At 46.3% G+C, this 14,937-nt stretch overlaps 1 protein-coding gene across 4 annotated transcripts in view; it reads left to right on the top strand.

The window, feature by feature from the left end:
• Positions 1–14,937, top strand: part of LOC143961557 (proteinase-activated receptor 1-like) — a 179,525-nt gene that overhangs the window by 82,619 nt on the left and 81,969 nt on the right. Inside the window, exon 1 of one of the 4 annotated variants that reach the window (XM_077470864.1) lies at positions 5,136–5,287. The exons of 1 other annotated variant lie outside the window; for it this stretch is intronic. In XM_077470864.1, the coding sequence (XP_077326990.1) occupies positions 5,203–5,287 (85 nt within the window). In that variant the 5' untranslated portion in view covers positions 5,136–5,202. Of the gene's footprint in view, positions 1–5,135; positions 5,288–14,937 lie in introns of those variants that run through there. 2 more of the 4 variants (XM_077470865.1, XM_077470866.1) reach the window with 2 other exon arrangements.

Genomic DNA, 14,937 nt, shown 5'->3' with positions numbered 1-14,937 from the left:
TTGAATCGATCGTATGATAATCTGATTGTACACAGCGTTCCAGAGCCAATCATGATAGTTCATCTGATATATACGATCGGACATGCTTGAAAAATTTCTTCGTACGATACCAGATTGTATGATTTCTGCACTTTTCCCACACCACATGAAATACAGAAATTTATGGGATCCATTGATTTTTTTTTTTTTTTTTAATGGCATCCCCACACATGCAGCAAACACACCCACCAAAACAGACCGCACTGCAATATAATGCAGATTGGTGTGAAGCGATTTAAAAAATCACATTTGCACCTTTATTGCACATTTCACGCAAACACGGCTGCCCATTGATATTAATAGGCTTCCTTAAGTGCCGGTTCACACTAGTGCGATGCGAGAACCCTGCGAATCAACTGCGGGTTCCCGCATCGCACTCGACACGCACGGCAGTTCACACTGCCATATGCCAACTGCTGGGGAGTGTCATTATATGTTAACGACACCCCCATTTCAGCTCGTGTATCGCACTGCGAACTGACAGTTCAGACATGAATCGGATCGCATATGTGTGAACATACATGCGATCCGATTCTGGTCCGAACAGAAAAAAGGGTCCTGTGCGTGTTTGGACCAAATGCGGTGCGACATCAGCCATTCTATCTGTATGGCAGACATCGCACCGCACAGACATCGCATGTAATATGAACAGCAGTGCGCTGCAAATTACATGTGATGTCTGGCATCGCACAAGTGTGAACTGGCACTAAAACACGATACGTGGGAACACACACACTCTAAAACACCTCGGGGGGAGCAAGTCCTCAATAAAGTGAAAAGGGAATGTGACCCCCATCACTACACATGGGGTGACCCCATTATTACATATCAGTACACATGGAGTGACCCTACATTTATACATAGCGGTGACCCCCACATTAATATACAGGGGTAACCCTCGTCACTACACAATAGTTGACCCCCATTATTACACGGGGGTGACCCCTTAATTACTGCACAGAGTTGCCCCCATTATTACAGATAACCCCACATTAATACACAGGGTAGTAATACTCCATCACTACACAGGAGGAACCCCATTATTACATATTACCACACAGGGTGACTCCCCCCCCCCCCATTATTACACATCGGTGACCAAAAGTAGAGAAAGTTGCATAGAAGTGATAGTGGGAGGACTGAACCATATACAGGTGGGGGGAGGGGGGTGTCCTGGCACACACTTACCCCATGGTGATGGTTAGTCAGTCAGCTGCGGATGACAACCAGCGAGAGGACTCTGTGTCTCTCTGGCTCTCAGGAGATCACACATGCGGCTCTTATCAGTGGATTCCCACAGAGCTCCAGCCGGCACCAGACTGAATAGGATCCCGGGAAGGAGAGGTGAAGTGTGCTCAGTCCCCCGCAGTCCCCCGCCCTCCCCCTCCTCCTACAGTGATCAGTGTTAGTGGGATATCTGTTCTCCGCTCTGATTTACTGTGGATGAAGTGAGAACACCAGCAAAGAGCATCCCCGGCATCCCTTTAGATGGTCACAGGCAGCACCAGAGTTCTCCACCCGCAGCCACTGCGCCTCTGAGACTGTACAGAGGGCCTCAGGAGCGGCTACCTGCTGTGTTGAGACGGACATAGTTGCTGGCTGCAGACAGAGGGAAGAGGGTCACCAGTGGCGGGGCGCCCTAGGCGGAAGTGCGCCCTAGGCGGCTGCCTAGTCCGCCTAGTGGTAGCACCGGCCCTGATCCCAGGTCTGGAACGGGGAAGAGCACCCAGTCATTTACCTCAGCAGGAAGTTGAAGTCCCATGAGGTAAATTACTCCACGTTTGAGAAGGAATGTTTAGCAGTGAAGTGGGCTCTAGATTCCCTTCGGCTGCTAGGTAGGCACTTTGACCTGGTGACTGATCACACTCCTTTAAAGTGGATGGCTCAAAACAAGGAGACCAATAGAAGGGTAAATAGGTGGTTCCTGGCCCTACAGGAATTTAACTTTACAGTTAAGCATCGCCCTGGTGTTAAAATGGGGAATGTGGATGCTTTGTCTCGGATACATGCGTGTCTGACTGCTTGTGTTACAACCCCAAGGTTGAAACAAGAGGGGGGGTGTGTGGCAGCACGCAGGTAAAGTCACCTGGTTGTATCCAGGATGGGAAATATGTGTGCCCTAGATTCAGGCTTTATGCAGACTTGTACAACTAGAGGGGAAGAGTTAATGAGCCCAGCTGAAGTAAAGGGGCTCATTAAGACCTCTACAAAAAACCCCAGCATGCTTAGGGAGATGCTCCATCCTGGAACCAGTTTTGTGTTTGTATAGACTGGGGAGTGTGACACCTGTTCTGTGCGGTGAGTTAACGCCTGTGTGGCAAACCTCTACAACAGAGACAAGGACTGGTGCAGCACAAGGCTGCACTCAGTTGTTAGACAGGGAATCTAAGTGTGTAATTAGAGGCCAAGCTGACCAGGATTTATTTTCATGTTTTATTTTTTGTTTGGCTGTTATATGTTTCACTGCATGTAGCATAAATAAACCGCATCTTCTGTTTTTTTTGCACCTACAACGCTGTCTGCTGTGCCTGATTTTGTGTTGTGAACCCATCCAGGGGGTCACACACACCCGCTGCCGAGCTAACCCCTCACAATATGTACATTTTTTTATCGCCAAGTGGAGTTCAATTCTTGACTATTGTGTCATTTATTCAATTCTCTTTTTTATACTAATAAACATTTATATAATAACTAATTCGCTCTATTTTTCTGCTTTTTCAGTAGATAACTCCTACTGTGTACAATTATACGCTTTTACAGATATTATATTGCTGTCTAAAAACCCCACCCCAGGGGATATCTTTTCCTTTTTTGTTTTTCAATATAATCCAGGGGCGAACAGCACCCTCTGACCCTTTAGTGGGGTGTTACCTTTTTTTCTTTGTTTATTTGCGTCAAATCATAGTATCTATGCCAGGCATTTGCAGTGAGGCTCGGTTCACACAGGGGCGACTGCGATCGGACTTCAGGTCGCCCCTAGTCGCCTCAGGTCGGACAACATTTAAAAGTCAATGTAAGTGAATGAGAGCCATCTAAATGCACGCTACTGAAGTCGCCTCCGACTTTAAAAGAAGTTCCTGCACTACTTCAATCCGACTTGTACCCATTTATTTCAATGGAGGTCGCCTCCAAGTCGGATCTGCCTATACGGAGGAGACTTTGACAGAATTATTAGCTCTGAAGGGGGAACTCCACGCCAAATTTCTGAAAAAAAATTTGGCGTGGGTTCCCCCTCCGAGAGCATACCAGGCCCTTAGGTCTGGTATGGATTCCAAGGGGAACCCCCTACGCCGAAAAAAACGGCGTGGGGGTCCCCCCAGATCCACATCAGACCCTTATCCGAGCACGCTACCCGGCCGGCCAGGAAAGGGGGTGGGGACGAGCGGGCGGCCCCCCCTCCTGAGCCGTACCAGGCTGCGTGCCCTCAACATGGGGGGGTGCCTTGGGGGGGCATGCGGGCCCCCCCACCCCAAAGCACCTTGTCCCCATGTTGATGAGGACAAGGGCCTCTTCCCGACAACCCTGGCCGTTGGTTGTCAGGGTCTACGGGCGGGGGGGCTTATCGGAATCAGGGAGCCCCCTTTAATAAGGGGGCCCCGGATACCGGCCCCCCACCCTATGTGAATGAGTATGGGGTACAATGTACCCCTACCCATTCACCTGTGAAAAAAGTACAAAAAAAACACAACACAGGGTTAAAATAGTTTATTGCACAGCTCCGGGGGTCTTTCGTCTTCGGGGGTCTTCTCGCCGGACTCCTCCGCTATCTTCTTGTAGCTCTTTTGCTAGCGGAGGAGCCCGGCTTTCTTCCTCGCCGCCGGCCTCTTCTTCCGAGGACGGGGAGGCCAAACGGGGAAATGCCGAAGTAAACAGCATCCCCCTGTTTTTCCTAGCAACAAGTGACACTGATCTCTGCTCCCTGTGATTGGAGCAGAGATCAGTGTTCACTAACACAGCCCAGCCCACCACAGTTAGTAACACGCCCCTAGGACACACTTAACCCCTACACTCCCTGGTTAACCTCTTCACTGTCAGTGTCATTTACACAGGAATCAGTGCATTTGTATAGTACTGATTGCTGTATAAATGACAATGGTCCCAAAAATGTGTCAAAAATGTCCGATGTGTCCGCCATAATGTCGCAGTCACAATAAAAATCGCTGATCGCCGCCATTACTAGTAAAGAAAAAAATGATTAATAAAAATGCCATAAAACTATCCCCTATTTTGTAAACGCTATAAATTTTGCAGAAACCAATCAATAATCGGTTATTGCGATTTTTTTTTTTTACTAAAAATATGTAGAAGAATAAGTATCGGCCTAAACTGAGGGAAAAAAATGTTTTTTTATATATTTTTGGGGATATTTATTATAGCAAAAAGTAAAAAATAATGCGTTTTTTTCAAACTTGTCACTCTATTTTTGTTTATAGCGCAAAAAATAAAAACCGCAGGGGTGATCAAATACCACCAAAAGAAAGCTCTATTTGTGGGAAAAAAAAGGACTTCAATTTTGTTTCAGAGCCATGTCGCATGGCGGCGCAATTGTCAGTTAAAGCGACGCAGTGCCAAATCGCAAAAAGCGGTCTGGTCTTAAGTGAGGAAAATGGTCCGGTCTGCAAGTGGTCAAAGAACACAACATACAGGGGATATGGGAAATAATTATAGACACTAACACAAGTACACCTACACAGGTTGAAATGGATGGACTATTGTCTTTATTCAACCTTCTCCAACTACGTAACTAAGCTCTGGAACAACTGCACTAGTAAAGTGAACAGTCTACTTGCCTTTAGTAAATCGACCACCATGTTTGGTTTTGTGGACTGAAACGCATACAAGTGAAACTATGCTGCTTCTCTCATCCCTACAAAAATATATGGCTTTAGAAATACATCTATGCTGTTGTGATTTTAGCTAAGGGTAAGCTGTATATCCAGTTGTAGTTAATTTCAGCACCTCAGGCAGGTCATATTTAGCTGTTTGTATTTAAGCAGATGCCTTTTTGAATTCTTTAGATAACTGACATGTTTAGTAATTATAACAAAATATCTGTCAGATATGACCTTTAGAATTCATCCAACCCCTTCTACTGAAAAGCATATTTTTCACCAGTTGCATCAGTTGAGGTTTCTTTCATTGCTCGGTGCTCAACCTTAAGGGATGGAAGTCCATCTACTTTTACCTCTCTTCCTTCTACATGGGATCGCCTTGTTCTGTGCAGTCAAAGGTGACAATATGACGGAGGGTGAGTACCCAGGAGACATAAAAATGGTGAAAGGTTTTGGGGGATAAAACGCATCGAGAGAGACTTTAGGAACATAAAAATGTACAGTCTGGAGGAAAGAAGGGAAAGGGGAGGCCTGACTGAAACCTTTAAATACATCAAAGGGGTAAATAAGGTTCAGGAGGGCAGTTTTTTCAATATTAAACCAAAATCAAGAACACGGGGACATGACCTCAAACTGGAGGAAAGTATTCTAGAAAGTATTTGTTTACTGAAAGGGTAGTTGATGCTTGGAATAAACTTCCAGCAGAGGTAGTGAGATAGTCAACAGTAAATGGCATTAAACATGCTTAGGACAAACATAGATCTATAGTCACAAAAAAAAAAAAAAAAACAGGCAGACTTGATAGACTACTTTCTGTGTTTCTATTCTAAATTCCGTAAGTTGGCTCATAGGGCCTGGTCAACAAAATTAACCAACAGTTAAGCAAAATGAAGACCTATGTAGGCAATCTATTCCAGACAGATAGACTGACATTACACAGGGGCTAGTAAAAATATTGGGCTGCCAAGTCACCTCTATGACCAAATGTACTTGTATGTGGCCAACATGACTCAGGGAATCTATGAGAAGACACCAGAAGGTAGTGAGAATATTAGATCTTCCTTACAATAGTCCAAGCTAGATGTTCCATTAAAAGCTACAGCCAATCAGAATTTTAATTTCACTTGTCTGACTTCACAGTGTTAGAATTAATCAATCTTGATTCAGCTTAGGATGACATCAGCTGGCTTGAAAGCATTGTAGTATGATATAATGGTAGTGAGTTGCTTCAGGGTGGAATTTTTCTCACTAATTCAATGGCTCTAATGCCTTACATTTACACCTAAGTATTACATACAAACATGATACATACTTCTTACTATGGTAAACAAATATTGATATAATTTAGTATAGAATCACATCTCTATATCTCTATATATAGTATAGATCTCTATATAGTATAGCAGTGATTCTTAACCAGGGTTCAGTGAAACCCTTGGGGTTCCTCCAAAGGTTGCTAAGAGTTCCTTCAGCATTCAGCAATTTCTGCCTCTCAGATAAGTTCCCACTCACACCATTGATCTTTTTAGCTATCTGTAAAGAGATAATTCTTCCCAATGACCACAAGTGTAAGGACCATTCCTCTCACTTACAATTATAATAATGAATAATGAGTTGTAGAGTTCTAATTTTTAGCAGGGGTTCCTCGAGACCAGGGAACTATTTTAAGGGTTCCTCTGTTGAAAAGGTAGAGAAAGGATGTAGTATAGAATCAACTGTACAAAGGTTTTAGGCTGGTGTGAAGAAATGCTGTAAAATAAGAATGTTTGTTTTATAATATATATATATATATATATATATATATATATATATATATATATATATTGTGGTGAATCTCCAATCCTGGGACCGGGTTTTGGGAACAGCCAGCAGTCTGGCTGGATGATTGCACAGGTGGGTCTTGGGCTTAAAACAAAGCCAACACCATGGTTCTGGGCTCCACCCTCCCGAGGAGTCCAGGCGTGTAAGGGAGAAGAAGTGTGCATGTCTGCACAGGTCGGTCTGTCAGAGTAGACAGAGGGTCCAAGCTTGTGGGCTGAAAGAGAAGCTGTTAAAGAGTGCTGAGGTACTGGGTGTACAGGAACTCTGTTAAAGAGCCAAGAGGGCTGCAGCAGAAGTCTGAGCGGCAGTGCTGCTAAAGAGAGCCAGGTGGCTTGGTATTTTTGGTTCTACATACATTACTGCTGTGGAAAGCTGAAACCCCTGTGTGGGCAACTATTTTGTTATCTGACTTTTCTTTCTTTAATAAAAGTGGGCCTACGAGCCCTTAAACGACATCTGGTGTGGATCCAGCTCACTGGTAAGCTCTACCTTTAAGCTAAACTAACCCCCAAATATTACAAGTGGTGTTCGAATGCGGGCAGAAGACGGTGGAATCCGGGTCCTTGCGCTACATTAAGTTCAAGTCAGGAACTATTGGCTGTGTGTGGAAGTGCAGCCAGGCAAAAGGCATTGCGTGTTGCAGGTGGTGTACCTGTGAATGAAAAGTCAAATTTTTTTTTTTTTCTCTTGCTATGAACTGTGTTTGTGTGCATGAGACAGCATAATCAGTGTGTGCAATGTGCAGGTGAGGAAAGCTTGCATGAAGAGAAAAGCAACTTGCTTTAAAAGAGACACTTTCATTTTCCTGGACTGTTTAAAGTTGTTCTGGAGTCTCTAAGTATGGGGCGGTCAAAGCTCTTAAAAGAAGCAAGGTTAGCTGAAATGAGAGACAGAGCTCTGTGGTTGGAGGGGTTGTTACCACCTGAACGAGCCCCATACATACCCGATCAGAGTTTATCAAGGAGAAAAATGGCTGGGGTTGTCCCTAGCAACCCTGGTGCAATGAGTGCACAGGTGACTGCTGTTATGGAGAGTCCACCAGCATTTGAATCTGCAGTGGATTGGTGCAAGCGGCATTTAGCAGCACTGGACCAAGCTACAGAGGAAAGGAAGCCAACCCTCAGTGCAAGGGGAAAGCCGCTGGATGTCCATAACTGGAAGAGGGCTGTTGTTGCCTCTGGCAAAGCTGCTGCAGTTAAAACCACAGCTATTGTGAAAGATGTGAATGTGTCACAGCATGAGATGGGATCCAGCAGAGAGAAGCCCATGCGATATGCAAGGAGAGAGGCTGATCAAAGGCTGAGGATGAGAGTGGTTGCCCATAGCAACGCAAAAGAAGCCAGTCGGGCTGTCTCTGTACCATGGGCTATGTCTAATAAGGATCGTGGAAAGTGGCTTAAGGAGGAGCCAATTTATCATGTTGGAGAGAGCCAGCAAAGTTCTGCTGGGAGAGTGCGGTCTCCCATGGCAACCGGAGTGAAATTTATGCCTGAAAGGAGCTGCAGTAGAGGTTTGGTTCAGCGTCCCCACAAAGAGGCCTGTGCATTCCGGCCAGCTGGGAATCACCAGGAGAGAATTGCTTTGGGAAAAAATCGTCCAGTACCATGCCTGGAATGTGGCCAGCTGGGGCATGGCATGTTTTCTTGCCCTAGGTTGTGGAGTACGGCTGGAGATAATGTTGCTGAGAAAGTTTTGTCTGTAGGCTCAGATTCCGGTGAAAATATGTTTGCAGTCACCCCTAGCAACAAGAAGTTTCCTGTTGTGCCTGCAGGGGGTGCTAAACGGTGGGAGATGCCTGCTGTAGTTTCATCCCATGGCCACCAGGAGGAGTTGGCCAGTAAAAGTGCAGCAGAGGACTGGTGCATAAGACGACGTACTCAAATGAAGATGGTGACCCCAACTACTGCGGTGGGTAAGACTGTCTTTAATGAAATGATGGCTGGAACTGCTGATTTCATGTGTAAAAGGACTGGTTACGAGACTGTCCATGATGATGTGAGAGTGACCCCAGTTAGTGGGGCCACTGAATGTGCACTTGAGAATGACTTTTGCCTATACAGTGGGAATGCAAGGGTTAAAATCCAAGTAGAACCTGTGTTGATGACTAAAAGTGTTGTGTCTAATGACTATCAGGCTCAAGTTGACCATGGGCTAGGACAGCCTACAAATGCAAAAAATGCTATAAGTGTTACTGTTAATGAAAAGTTTAATGCTGTTGGGAAAACTTTTGCTCTGAAAGAACCTGGGGTTATCAAAAATGGGCCGTTGCCTGTAGCAACTGGTGGTAAGACAGCACAGTTGTCCACAGGAATCTCCAGGGAACTTCATGTGTTGGAGTCAGAGGTTGCCCTGGACAACTGCGATGTCACTCTGGTGGGACAGAATGGAACTGTACCATGTAATAGTAATGTGTTAGTGCAAGCTGCTAGTACTAAAAATGTGCAGGTAAATGGTAGATTAACACAACCTGTGAAAAATGCAAAGGTGTGTGAGGCTTATGAAATGCAAGCTGAGAAAGGTGGTGAATATGGTGTATTGCAACTTGTGCTACCACAGTCTGACATGATTTACAATGACTGTTGTAATGAGTCTGCAACTAAGCCAGTCTGTTCTTATGTGTCTCCTTGGGCAGATGGATTGGTGCTGAGGAGTACCGCAGAAGGGAGCGCACATACAACAGATTGGGATAGTTGGAGCAAAAATCTTATCTCCCTGATAGATAAGGCTTTTATGCACAAAGATAAGGTGGACACGGTTTCTGCTGGGCCAGCAGGAGGGGCTGCAGAACAGCCTGTACCTGAGGGCACGGTGGCTGCTGCAGGAGTTAACCCTGGTGAGCAGGATGAACCAAATAAGGGCACAGCAGAGACATTGTCTGTGACCCACAAAACTGAGGTTGACATGGAGTGTCAACTTGACGTCACTGGTAATGTTCTGGAGCAGTTCACTGATGCTGAGCCTGAGAAGTTGGGTATGAGTCCAGAAATTGGCAGCGCTCTGGTGGAGCACCAGGCTGTGTTTACCTCCAGCCGGGAGGAGGTTCCGTTAACCGTTGCAACTTTTCAAGTCTCAGCAAGTGAGTCTCTCTGTATCCCCAGTGTCATGAAAATTCCCAGGAAGGACTTGGGTCTGGAGTCAAGGGCCTGGTTATTAACCAAAGCATTAAAAGAGATGCTTGAACTTTGGGATGTACAGCCAATCTATACTAGTGTGTCTCCTCCACAGTCTGATGGTCTGGTACTGCGCAGTACCACTAGGTGGAGCACTGTATGGCAGGCTGTACAGAGCAAAGCAAAACAGGACAGGAATGGTTTATTCCTAAATTTGCTACTTTTGTTAAAAGTTGCCGCTACGTATGCTGCTAGATTAGATCCAGAAGAAATATTTGAGACAGACGTTGGAGAAGTTGAAATTAAGCCTAAATTGCCTGTGGTTACACCTCCTAACAGCCAGATGGGAAGCATTTCTGCTGCTATGGTCCAGTGTGGTGCTGGTCAGTTGGTGAAGGGCGTGTATACTGCACCAGTAGAAAAACCACATGAGGTGGAAGGGCCATGTGTGGACCTGAAAGCAGCAGAGATCCTGACCAGGGCTCAAACAAAGGTGGTTAAAGAGACTGGGGTCCCCAGTCCAGTGCTTGGTCTAGGTGACAAACCTAATAAGGTCCCCGGGACAGGGGAATGGGCAAGGAGCGTGGATAAAAATACAGATGGCATCAGAACGGGTCAAGTGGTAGGACAGCTGCCTGCAGAGTGGGTGAACCCAGGGGAGGTGGCGTCCTGTGAGGTTCCTGTGGGTCATGGCGTCCCTCCAGTATGTGTGCCCTCTGTGGACTCTACCCTAGCAAATGTTGGGAAAAAAAGGCATTTGTGACATGTGCAACATTGAGAGGTCTAATGTTGGTTTGAATATGTCTGTCAATGATGAACCAAATAATGTGTTAATGGTACATGATAATGTGGTGTCCAAAGGTACAGGTAAACCTAGTAATCAATTAGTGACTGCTGAGTCAGGTACCAGAAATAAGAGGTGGGGTTCTGTTCTAAACACTATAGAAATAGGCCCCCTACAGTCTCAGAACAGTACTGCTGAGAGTTTTGGGGAAACCTGGGAACCTGAAGCGTGGAGGCAGAAGGGTTGGTAGGAAGACCAACGGGAACCCATTAAGATTTCAGGAGAGGAAGTGCTTATGGAAATGCACTCGGAAGAAAAGTTGGGAAGGTCGCATCAAAGCGCATAGCAGAGTGACAGTAAGGCTTAGAGGGAGACACCAAAGGAGGCATTGGGTGGAGTTCCCCGTTAGAAGCGAGGTTGGACAGGAGGGTACTTCTGTAAATGGTATCTGGCACAGAGGTGCCAAAAGTAACTTGGGTGTTCCGCCCTCTGGGTCGAAACAAAGGGGGGGGATATGTGGTGAATCTCCAATCCTGGGACCGGGTTTTGGGAACAGCCAGCAGTCTGGCTGGATGATTGCACAGGTGGGTCTTGGGCTTAAAACAAAGCCAACACCATGGTTCTGGGCTCCACCCTCCAGAGGAGTCCAGGCGTGTAAGGGAGAAGAAGTGTGCATGTCTGCACAGGTCGGTCTGTCAGAGTAGACAGAGGGTCCAAGCTTGTGGGCTGAAAGAGAAGCTGTTAAAGAGTGCTGAGGTACTGGGTGTACAGGAACTCTGTTAAAGAGCCAAGAGGGCTGCAGCAGAAGTCTGAGCGGCAGTGCTGCTAAAGAGAGACAGGTGGCTTGGTATTTTTGGTTCTACATACATTACTGCTGTGGAAAGCTGAAACCCCTGTGTGGGCAACTATTTTGTTATCTGACTTTTCTTTCTTTAATAAAAGTGGGCCTACGAGCCCTTAAACGACATCTGGTGTGGATCCAGCTCACTGGTAAGCTCTACCTTTAAGCTAAACTAACCCCCAAATATTACTATATATATATATATATATATATATATATATCTCTCATATCAATTGTTTGTTTTTATCAATGTACAAAATGCAAAGTGAGGGAATGGACAAAAAAAATCTAAATCAAATTGGTGTAACCACCCTTTGGCTTCAAACTAGTATCAGTTCTTCTAGGTATACTTGCACACAGCTTTTGAAAGAACTCGGCAGATAGGTTGTTCCAAACATAATGGAGAACAAAACACAGTTCTTCTGTGGATGTAGGCTACTTTGATTCATGCTTACTTCCCTTTGATATCAGAATAAGTCCAGCAGTGCCATCAGCACAGAACTGGCGCAAACCAGTGGGAACCACGTGCACCCATCTACTGTCTGGAGAACTCTGGCCAGAGGTGGTCTTCATGGAAGAACTGCAGCCACAAATCTATATCTCCCACGTGGAAACACGGCTAAGTGACTCAACTATGCAGGAAAACATAGGAACTCGGGTGCAGAAAAATGACAGCAGGTGCTCTGAACTGTGTCAAAATGTGAAATATTTGGCTGTATAAGGAGGCAGTTTGTTGGCAAAGGGGTTGGAGAGCAGTACAATAATTGGTGTCTGCCGGCAACAGTGAAGCATGGTGGAGGTTCCCTGCAAGTTTGGGGCTGCATTTCTGCAAATGGAGTTGGAGGTTTGGTCAGGATCAATGGTGTCCTCAATGTTGAGAAATACAGACAAATACTTATTCATCATGCCATACCATCAGGAAGGCACGTGATTGGCCCCAAATTTATTCTGCAGCAGGACAACAATCCCAAACTTACAGCCAATATCAGTAAGAACTATATTCAGCATAAAGAACAAGGAGACCGTAAGTGATGGTTTGGCCCCCACAGAGCTCTGATCTCAACATCATGGAGCCTGTCTGGGATTACATTAGGAGACAGAAGGATATGAGGCAGTCTACTTCCACAGAAGATCTGTGCTTAGTTCTCCAAGATGTTTGGGACAACCTACCTGCCGAGTTCCTTCAAAAACTGCAAGTCTAACTAGAAGAACTAATGAAGGTTTGAATGCAAAGGCCGGTCACATCAAATATTGATTTTACTTTTCTCAAGCCTCTCTAATCCTTTGGGACTCCCTACCCCAATTTGTCTATCTCCTACTCTATCCATTTTTAGGCGATCCCTGAAAAGCCTTCTCTTCAGAGAAGCCTATCTCACGTCCAAACAACTGTATTTCCACTATCTCCATCAGCTCATCCCCACAGTTATTACCTTTTGTATCACTTGACCCTCCCTTTTAGATCATAAGCTCTAATGAGCAGGGCCCTCTGATTCCTCCTTTATTGAACTGTATTGTAACTGTACAGTTTGCCTTCATTTTGTAAAGTGCGGTGCAAACTGTTGGCGCTATAGAAATCCTGTATTAATTCTTGCACTTTGAGTAAATACAAAAAGTCCCTTACAAGATACCTACTAACCGCAGCAAAAACCCTCATTCCCCTACACTGGAAAACCACTCACTTCCCTCTGGTCAAGGATTGGTTGGACAGAGTCCAGTACCTATATCAGATGGAAGAGATTCTGGCGATGAAAAAAGAAAACAGTGAGGGTCAGTTCACACAGGGGCAACACGACTTTCAAGGCAACTTGGACACGACTTGAACACGACTTAGACACGACCTGGGGCGACATACAACACGACTTTAAGTCGCCTCAGGCCAGGCGACTTTTGCCATTGGCCAATCAGAGAATGAGTTCTCAATGGGGAGTTCCACACCAAATAAAAAAACAAAACGGCATGGGTTCCCCTCCGAGAGCATACCAGGTCCTTAGGTCTGGTATGGATTTTAAGGGGAACCCCCTACGCCAAAAAAATGGCGTGGGGGTCCCCCCAGATCCATACCAGACCCTTATCTGAGCACCCCCCCGCGCGCCGTACCAGGCCGCGTGCCCTCAACATGGGGGGTGCCTTGGGGAGGGGGGGGGCGCGTCACCTTGTCCCCATGTTGATGAGACAAGGGCCTCTTCCCGACAACCCTGGCCGTTGGTTGTCGGGGTCTGCGGGTGGGGGGCTTATCGGAATCCTGGAGACCCCTTTAATAAGGGGGCCCCCGGATCCCGGCCCTCCCACCATATGTGAATGAGTATGGGGTTCAATGTACCCTACCCATTCACCTGTGAAAAAAATGTAAAAAAAAAAAAACACAACACACAAGGGTTAAAATAGTTTATTGCACAGCTCCGGGGGTCTTCTTCCGTCTTCGGGGGTCTTATTGCCGGACTCCTCCGCTATCTTCTGCTAGCTCTTTTACTAGCGGAGGAGCCCGGCATTTTTCTTCGCCGCCCTCTTCTTCCGACTTCAAGGGTCTTGTCCCCCTCTTCGGGGGTCTTGTACCCCTCTTCGGTTCTTCTTGATGGTCTTCTGTCGCCGCTGTCGCCATCTTCTGTTCTTCTCTTCTTCTCTTCAGGAGATGTTGCCTCGTTGCTGTCTCCGTTCACTATGACAGGACACGCGGCGTGAGGCGACTTATATAGGGACATCGCCGGATGATGTCCCTATATAAGTCGCTGCATGCCGCATGTCCTGTCATAGAGAACGGAGACAGCGATGAGGCAACATCTCCTGAAGAGAAGAACAGAAGACGGCGACAGCGGCAGCGGCGACAGAAGACCGGGCCACCGCTTGTAAAAGAGCTAGAACAAGGCGCGGTGGCCCGGCAAGAAGAACCGAAGAGTGGGACAAGACCCCCGAAGTCGGAAGAAGAGGGCGGCGGTTAAGAATGCCGGGCTCCTCCGCTAGTAAAAGAGCTAGCAGAAGATAGCAGAGGAGTCCAACGAGAAGACCCCCGAAGATGGAAGAAGACCCCCGGAGCTGTGCAATAAACTATTTTAACCCTTGTGTGTTGTGTTTTTTTTACAGGTGAATGGGTAGGGGTACATTGTACCCCATACTCATTCACATAGGGTGGGGGGCCAGGATCCGGGGGCCCCCTTATTAAACAGCTTTTTTTTAAAAGATGCAAAAAAAAAAAGAATCATGTTTAATAGTTTGTTATAAAATTTTTCTCCTTCATTGAAATGCACTGGTGGGCACTGATAGGCTGCACTGGTGGGCACTGATAGGCACAGATAAGGTGGCACCGATAGGCACAGAAAAGGCAGTACTGATGGGCACAGATAAGGTGGCACTGATGAGCAAAGATGGGCACAGATAAGATGCCACTGATGGGTGGCACGGATGGGTGGGACTAATGGGCACTGATAGGTACCACTGATAGATGGGACTGATGGGCACTGATAGGTGGCACTGCTGGGCGTCACTGATGGGCGCTGATGGGCACCGGTAGATGAC

The sequence above is a fragment of the Lithobates pipiens genome, unplaced genomic scaffold, assembly GCF_037356315.1.
Source record: "Lithobates pipiens isolate NorthernLeopardFrog02 unplaced genomic scaffold, aLitPip1_a1.2 Scaffold_8, whole genome shotgun sequence".
NCBI lineage: Eukaryota > Metazoa > Chordata > Amphibia > Anura > Ranidae > Lithobates > Lithobates pipiens.
Note: the sequence above shows the minus strand (reverse complement) of the source record. Positions and strands in the feature narration are given on the sequence as shown.